This window comes from Nilaparvata lugens, chromosome 3, assembly GCF_014356525.2.
Source record: "Nilaparvata lugens isolate BPH chromosome 3, ASM1435652v1, whole genome shotgun sequence".
NCBI classification, from domain to species: domain Eukaryota; kingdom Metazoa; phylum Arthropoda; class Insecta; order Hemiptera; family Delphacidae; genus Nilaparvata; species Nilaparvata lugens.
The window spans coordinates 49,402,852-49,412,420 of NC_052506.1; the positions used below are offsets into that span (position 1 = coordinate 49,402,852).

Genomic DNA, 9,569 nt, shown 5'->3' on the forward strand with positions numbered 1-9,569 from the left:
TTGCAAAGTATATCCTTCATAAAACTCGCAGCAAATGTTTTTTGAAGCATTTGAACCTACGACCCAGGGACAGCATAACAATAGTGTTTTGATCTTATGCAAAACCAACCACTACCAAAAACTCAGATAACTGAAGCCTACTATTCCCGGCAGTTATGGTATTTTACGTTTGGAATCATTATTCATGACTTGGAGGCATCACTAGAAAAAGAAAATGTTCATTTCTATAGTTGGTTGGAGAGTGAATATGGGAGAGGTAGTAATCAGATAGTCTCCTGTCTATCTCATTTTTTGAATAGGGTTTTACCCATCATTGTTGAAGCACCTCTCAATAGACACATTGAAACTTTGCGTGTGTTTTATGACTCTTGCACGGGCCAAAATAAAAACTATGCTATGCTTTTCATGCTTACAAAATATTGTTCAAAGCAAGGAATCAACTTGGAGTGGATGTTTCCGGTTCGAGGCCATTCCTATTTACCCGCTGATAGAGCATTTGGGTTGGTTGAGAAACAACTGAGGAAGAAACTACAAATCATTGATCCTGAAGACTACAATGAAATACTATCATCAGTGGGAACTCTGCATGTATCAAATACAGTATTAATTCAAAATTGGAATGAAGCTGTCAAACCATTCCTGAAGGTTATTAAGGGTTTCAATATCACTGATGCTAAAGTGATTACATTTGACCGTACTACTCCAAGATTGATAACAGTGCAGCAGTTTTACACGGGGAACAGGTACTCAACACAATATTTTCAAAAAGAATAGAAATGTTTCAAACATTGTGCTACCATTCACCTCCAAAAAAAGAAGATGTGCGAAACCTTTTACAGAAGGTTGGAATCAACTGGGAAGAGCATCCATTCTACAAAGAGTGTTTAAGTGAAGAAGCTGTAACTGTAAATGAAGACAATGAAAACAATTATTTCTACAATGAAGACCTATTTTAATAGGCTTATTATTCAGACATGCATTTTCATCAAGATTTAAGACTTTTGCACTTCTCAAAAAGGTACAGCAGCTGTTTTCAAGTACTTATTCAGAAATATATTGAACTTTATTAATTAATCTTAACATTTTAGAACTACTTCAGACTTTTGAATGGCATATTTCATGACTTTCAATAAAACAAGAATACTTTATTTGCTCTCATATCATTCTACAATTCCATAAGATACTATATCCAATCCATTCATTCCCAAAATGTACTATATCCATCAATTGAGGCAAAATGTACTATATCCATGACTCCTGTAATTTTTGAAATATTTTGGGAAAAGTTGCAATAATTGGATCAACATAAATTTATTACCAAAAAAATACATAAAAAATACTGATTGCATTGAAATTTGAAATAAATCAAATGATACGTGAAATAATAAATGAGATGTTTTTCTCTGTTTGTGAAAAATTTTCCAAAGTGGATATAGTACCTTTTGGAATTAGGCTTCTCAATTGTGGAAAAGTTATCTGAGTTATAAAAAGCAATTAATTCACTATAATGAATCAAATATCCAATAATCATTTTAGAATTACCTTTTGAACAACCCAAAAAATTCATAACACATAAAGCAAAATTCATGTCAAAGAACTAGTTCTTTGAGTGTTCCTGTTTCTGCCCGCTTGGGTGCGCTGCAATCGATTCTGCTTCTGCCCGTTACGAAAACACAGCTTTTCTGCTTATTTACACCAGGGCTTGTGATTTGACAAATAAACTTATTATAAATTTTTACTCTCACATTATTATTAACCCAAGGCAATCAATTCCAACAGTTCTATCATTATTCACAATTAAATTATAGTCTTCTTTATATTCTCCTTGAAAGCAGAAACAATGATTTGTAGTTAGAAAATCACACATTCCACTCTTGTTAAATATTCCAGCAAAGTCCTGTGTTATGTCCAAGTCTAGTAGATAGAAGTGCTCCTTCCTCAGCTGCTCCAATAATCTCGGTAGCTCTTCCATCAATGTAGCAATTGGGACGTCTGCAAGCTCCACTTTGTAAGGTATCCCTACTGATTCCTGGTATTTTTGTTTCACCTCGTTGTAATTATCTTTGCCAAGCACTTGTAGAATCTTTTGAGACATATCACTTCCACTGTCCAATAGGTAAGGCAGCTTTGCTTTGACTCCATGTTTAGCTGACACCATATTAGAGAATTCGCCTCTCAAATATAAGTTGAATGCATCACATATATCTTTTTTTAGAACAAAGCGTCTCTTATCCATTGCCTCACAATCATCCAAAGCACAGATTTCACAAGCATTATATTGTCACAAAAAGGTTCTGTAATAGGCACAAGATTTGAGTCATCCTGCACAAACCCCAGCAGTGTAATCAATATTTCCAATGTCTGTCACAAGGTTGTCATTGCACAAATTTTCTGATAGAAGCAACAAACCAAACCGCTCATTGGTAGGCTTTATTTATTACCACAGAGCATAGGCACATTAAACACCTTAGAAGTATCCATGTTTACTACACTGTTGACACTATCAAACTGAACGAATGCAGATCAATGCAGTGGTATTTATAGTAAGATAGTTGAGAAATGATGTCATACAGACTTATTGAAACAAGATTTGGATGCTGTCAAAGACTGGTCATGTGACATGGTGTGTGCTCATGTGAGAGAGAGGGTGGTGGAGTGGGGGTGGTTGAAACAGCCTTCGTTGAAAGCATAGCAAGGTGATTTCTTACCTATATGAGGAGTTTTGATACTATATTGTTCATACATTCAAAATGTACATTCAAAGTCTGTAAAATCAAGAGCTTAATGAAGAAATTTAATATCTCTACATAGTTATGAGATGCTAATTGGAAATCAATGAGTAGATTTGATATTGTTATTTGAGATATTATATCTGGAACTGAGAAATTTTATATTAGTGCATTGTGAGAAAACAGTAATTTTTGTTTTTAATTTTAAATTCAATACTTACAAGCAGAATCTAACAGAGGACGAGTTTCGGCAAGCTGTGAGAGATTTGATATTTTTTATCTTTGAATGCACCTTGCTGCACGTGTCAGAATGCATTTGTGTGCTAAGGATGTGCTTAACTTCTCTCTCTAGTGTACGTGGGAAAATGCGCTATCTCTCACTCAACCTGAAACAGAGAGAGAGAAACGAATGAGTATATGAGTAGCACTTATTGGATTTGCCAGCTTCATTCGAGCACTAGTTACGTTCATGTTACATATATCATCATCATGAACTCATCATAATCATCTGCACATCAGGACTACATACTACCAGACACTCCTCCTCCTCAACAAAGCACTTCCTTCCCATCTTATTGGGCAGCGCAAGCTGCACAGCAGAAGAAGAAGCTTCCAACCACCACTATCACTGCTGCTGCTACACCCGACAGCGACAAGTCACCACTGAAGAGCTGTGGTATCTTTGTGGAGAGGGACTTGAGCAGTGAGGAAATTATCGTACCGGACAGTCCACTATCATCCATATCACATCTGGAGTGGGCACCGAGGCGTGTACGGCTCACCATGATCTCCAACAAGCAACAGCAGCAGCAGCAACAGTGGAAGAGAAAGCTGCGCTTTCTGGATGAGGAGGATAAGGAGACCATCTTTGTACCCTCAAAGGTTAGTTATTTCAAATATTATTAGCTTGTAATGTGAACAGATAATTTTAAATCTTTATAAAACTATTATATGTTGTCATTAATTTGTTGAAAGCTTGCTACTATCTGATAAATTTCTTACGTTACTGAGAAAAACTAATTTCCAATAGATCTGTTCATATTACACGCATTCACATTGTGATATTAAATGATTAGAGTTCAACTTATTGTGAGAAATTGATGATTCTGATTAGATTTGAAAGTCAATTTCAAACAAGAATTATTTCTTAATAATGAATTGTAATATAGGAAAAGAAACTATTAATATTCTACTTTAAAATTCAGTTAAAAATTGAATAAGATGTATATCTGAATTCATGAATATGATGATTACATTGAAATTGATATGTTCATTTGAATTGAGCAACTTCTATGTTGTTTTATGAAATCAAGAAATATAATTATTTGAAGTGATTAGGTTGAAAGCATGCTACTATCTGATAAATTTCTTACTTTACTGAGAAAAACTAATTTCCAATAGATCTGTTCACATTACATGTACTCACATTGTGATATTAAATTATTTGAAATGATTAGAGTTCAGTTAAAAATTGAATAATATGTATATTTTGAATTCATGATATTATAATGATTACTTTTGAAATTGAACGATCAAGCATACTAGTTGAATTGATTAGAGTTCAGTCAAAAATTGAATAAGATGTATATTTTGATTTCACGATCATTATTATGAAGGTTACATTGCACTGATCATACCTATTATTTGAATTATGCTATGAAATATTTGTACCAATCATGATGCATACTATTTTTGCTATAAAATAGTAGAATATAATTGAAGTGATGTGTTAAAGAAATTACTGATTCAGTTGATAGTTATTTGTTGCAAGTACATTGAAAGAGCTTGCTTATTAATTGATGTATGCATTTGATGGATCACTATTGGATTCTGCAATATGAAGCAAGAAATATTATTTATCCAAATCATTTCAATATCAGTTATTACTCACTTTGAGATTCTGTAGAGAAGTGTTGATAATCTGTCAATACCAACTCGATACTCTGAAACAAATTATGATAAATTACTAATCATAGATTTTCATTTAACAGAAACGCATGTGTGAAAACTCATCCCTCACTCCACTACTAGAGGAGGTGGTGCGGGAGGAGCGGGAGGATGATGATGATGATTTTGATCAGCCATCCCCAACACCATGGATGCCTCTGCGCGAGTTGGCGGAAGACATTCTGCACAATATCATCTTCACGCATGATGAAACAAATTGTCATGGTAGACGAATTATATTAAAAATAAAAATCGCTTCTACAAAGAAAATCTCTGAGGTATATCTACCTCAGAGATTTTCTTCCACAATTACTCCAACAAAAGTCGCTAAATTCAATACAACTGTGAAAATTTAGCAATAATGGTGAAGCATGCCACTGCAACATGGAGTGACATTAAGATTGTTAAAATTGAACAATCTTAGTGTCATAGCATGTCGCAGTGGGATGCTTTACAAGTAGTATGTGATGTAAATATTGTAGTGAATGATAATAATATAATAATAATAAGAATAATAATAATAAATTGTAATATTGTTTTTAAATCTCACCTGTTTGTTGTGTCAAAGAAGATGTAGAATAGTACACTGTTCATGCAAGAATAGATCCTCTTGTAACTGAGCAGTCAATGAATGTAGAAGTAGAAGATGTAGAATAGTACACTTTTCATGCAAGAATGGATCCTCTTGTAACTGTGCAGTCAATGAGTGTACAATTACAAGAGAAGCTATTTTATAGTTGCTGCTTGTGCGCATGCGCATGCACCACATGTTGGTCTCAACCTTGTTGCAGCATTCTCTCCCATCTGTTAGCACTACACACTCACTATAGATATTGCAATCTATTTTTATCAGTATGCTTACAACACTTGAAGGAGAAGTTGTGCAATGAAGATAATCATATGGAGAATAGTATTTGTTCTTCTCTTTATAATATGTTGTAAGAATATGCTATTACTTTTCCATATGCTTTGAAAAAATATGATTCAATGCAAAATGATAGTGAGAGAATATTGGAATCTATACAAAATGTACGAAATAAGATTAGGGATTTGGAAACACTCAATTGATGCAGGAATCTCTGCTAGTAAGAAATCATACATTATCTTATATCAAATCATGTGGCAATTCATCAGATGCTTCTCTCGATGTTAGTCTAAGACATTGGTATAGATTTATGATTGATGAATGTTCAATTCTTTGCAATTTCTACAAAACTTACAACATACTTAACAAATGTGTTAATAAGACACTTGATGATAGAAAATTGAATTCGCTATTGATTAAAACATACCAACTTTGTAGTAATATATAAAGCACTTAGTGAGACAATGTATTTGTCTCTCGATTAAGGTTAAGTGTTTGATTAATTAACCTCAGTTGATGTTCAACTATTGAGTTGAAAGGTAATGAAAAATGGTATGTAGAAGAAAGTCATCTTCTAGGAAACGAGGGAGAGGAATCTTAAGTTCGGCTAGCAAAATTGTCAAAGGTATAGTGGGTACTGCGGGGGACATTACATCGAATATTTTAAATAAATTGATAAATGCCTCACCGGAAATTCACCTCCCTGGCTATCAGTATTATGGCCCAGGAACCAAGGTTGATCAAGGGTTAAAAAGAGGTGATCAAGGTATAAATTCATTAGATAGAGCCTGTAAGGTACATGATATAGCATACACTCAAAAATAGATAATAAGTCGCGAGCGATTGCAGACAGAGCTCTTGCAAATGCTGCATGGGAGATATTCAAAAATCCAAAAACATCTCTTAGTGGAAAAGCACTTAGTTATCTTGTAACAAATGTGATGAAAGCTAAAGCAGTGTTTGTTGGTGGTTTGAGAAAGAAGAAGAAGAAGAGCACAAATGTTAGGAAAACTCATAGCACCTCGCTGAGGAAAAAAGCTATTGCTCAGTTGAAACAACATATTGCAGGTAGAGGTTACTATTTGAAGCCATACCTCCAATCTCAAGTGGGGTCGTATTTTGATTCCCCCAACCTCCCCTCATCATATGGTGTGAGTTTATTCCCAAAGAAAAAAAGTAAAAAAGGAGTTAAAAAAACATAGAAAGACAAAGAAGTGAAAAAATGAATATTGATGGTGAATTGTCTAATCATGATCTAATAAAATGGTGTAAATTATTACAAATTCCCCTACGAGGTGTATACATGATACATACATTACCTAATAAAATTCTAAAAATGAGAATTATATAGTTAATTTAGACAGTCAATCTGGACATGGTATACACTGGGTTGGTTATAAGAACGGGGATCAAATGTTACTATTTTGATCCAATCGGTAATTTACAACCACCTTATGAATTGAATAAATATTGGAAAAAAGAAACAGGTGTGAATATTTTTTACAATGTTGAGTACATGCAACCATTACATACAGATATATGTGGACACCTTATGCTCTGTTTTTTGCAAACCAGTGTAATCCAGTATTTGTAGCAAAAACATATAAGATGGTTGTTATTACATTACAATCTAGATCAAGTCACCTCTATGAATATTTGCAAGAAATTCTCGATTTGGATAAAAATAAAGAATGGGAAATTGGATTGATTAATTTCTGTACTTACAATAGCATTGCAAATGTTACAAAAGGTAAAAATTCTAGCTTCAAATTGGAAATAAATTAATTTATCTTGAAACAGGTGCATATGAAGTTGATGACATTAATTAGCTTTAAAGACTAAATTGAATAGTGACTAAAAGGAACTAATATAAGAGCAACACAAATACTATGAAGCTCGAAATTCATTCTGATAGCCTATTGACTTTACATCATCTACTTCAATAGGAAAATGCTGGTTTTGATAATGCTATATCACAACCAAATGAATGGTACAAGGTGCGGCAGAAAGGATGAACGGTTTTCAAAAAAGTAATATGTCGTTACCTATGCATAAAAAAACATTTATTTACGAAAAATATTCACATTATTTTACAATTTGGAAAATTAATGTTTGAAAACAATAGACAGGTGACGGCCGTTTTCAGCAATGCACTTTACAAGCCGCTCTCGGAAGTTGGATTGTACTCTTTCTAACATTGCCCTGCCAATTTGTTCGACTTCCTCACGAATTGCTCCCTTTAGTTCTTGAAGTGTACGTGGTTTATGCTGGTAAACACGTGACTTCAGGAAACCCCACAAGAAGTAGTCGCACATGGACAGGTCTGGAGAACAAGGAGGCCAATCAATGTCACCAAACCGAGAAATGATGCGACCACGAAAAACAGCCCGAATTGCTTCCATTGAATTTCTTGCTGTGTGAGCTGTCACCCCGTCCTGCTGAAACCCTACTTGCCAGATAGGAATACGTTTCCTTCTTAATTCAGGAAGGAAGAATTCAGTGAACATCTGTCTATAACGTTCTGAGAATACAGTTACAGTGGTCCCGTTGTCATCTTCAAAAAAGTATTGACCAATAACAAATATACTGCTCACAGCACACCAAACTGTCACCTTGGGACTGTGTAATGGTCTCTCATGCATTAATTTTGGATTTTCATCTGACCAATAACGATAGTTCTGCTGATTAACGGTACCATTCAATGAAAAGTGCTTCATCTGTCGTCGTAACAAAATGATGTTTTCATTTTGGTCAAATATGGCCTCCATTTCTCGAGCAAAATTCAGCCGCTTTACATAATCGCCAGGATTCAATTGTTGAACCATGGCCATTCTGTAGGATGAAATCCTATATCTTTATGTAAAATACGCCTTACTGACCGATCACTAATGTTCAGTTCAGAAGAATGTCTCCTAGCAGATCGATTAGGACACGGAGTAGGCTTGCCGAACTCTTTCCACATTTTGTGGAGTGCGTACAGTGCGATGAGCCCCTGGTGGTCGTTTATTCATTACTGTTCTACTGAACGAAATGATTTTACCCAACGTAAAATGGTGTTACGAGTGGGTACATTTTCATTTCTTGCAAGATTGAAATGACGACGAAACTCGCGCTGAACTGTAATGATACTCTCATTATTACGCACAAAACTGTCGTAAGTAAACACACGATGTTGCACATCCCACGAATCCATGATGCCGATTAAAGAATGACTAGAAAAAATGGTATGATCTACCGAACACATGTTCACTTCAGCTGGCCCAATCCGACTACCCAAATCAGAATACTACCTGTTCTAAAAACATCCACCCTTCCTGCCGCACCCAGTATTATTCTCAGCATTTAGTTAGCATAACAAATATTGACTCTATTGTAGTTGAGTGCAATATAGCCTGTGGGAGTTACTCTAATGGCAAACAGAAACATATTATATACGAGTTTTCACCTGGAGTACCTAGTGGGTATTTAATAAATAAAACGCCACTAATCCAATAATCTATATGCCTTTAAACACACATAGAATTCAAAGCATTAATGTAAAGGTTGAGAAGGATCGTTTATTGATTCCGGGGGGATATAATTACAATTAGAGTTCACATTTGTGAAAAACAAAGAACTTGAAATGGGATTTCTTGTTTCTAAACCTCACACTAGCATTTGCTCACAGAAGCTCATTAGAGACTGGAATGTGATAGAGTCAACACCTAAAAAGCTATGTGCTATATCTCCAAAAAGCGTGAGAATATTGGAAAAGTTGGGATTTATAGTAGATTGGCGTCATGTATGGCACAGCAATTAGTGAAATTCTCGATGTTGAATCTCAACTCGAGTTCTATAATGATATTACTAAATTTCAGTTCTATACTCATACAGTATATTCGGGTCAAGAAATTGAACCTTCAGATGAAGCTTGCATCCATGTGGCTTCTATGTATCAGTACAGCCTTCCAAGCAAATCATTCATATTTATTGAGGGGAAGGTGAAGTGTACAAAACCAGGTGTGAAGACTGGGGATGATCCGATAGAA

At 34.8% G+C, this 9,569-nt stretch overlaps 1 protein-coding gene across 1 annotated transcript; it reads left to right on the forward strand.

Moving 5' to 3' along the window:
- Positions 1 to 2,878: 2,878 nt before the first annotated feature.
- LOC120350241 lies at positions 2,879 to 5,032 on the forward strand. Its single transcript, XM_039422818.1, has 2 exons — positions 2,879 to 3,611; positions 4,721 to 5,032. The coding sequence occupies exons 1-2, from the start codon at positions 3,513 to 3,515 to the stop codon at positions 5,030 to 5,032; spliced, it is 411 nt and encodes a 136-aa protein (XP_039278752.1). The 5' UTR covers positions 2,879 to 3,512.
- Positions 5,033 to 9,569: the final 4,537 nt, after the last annotated feature.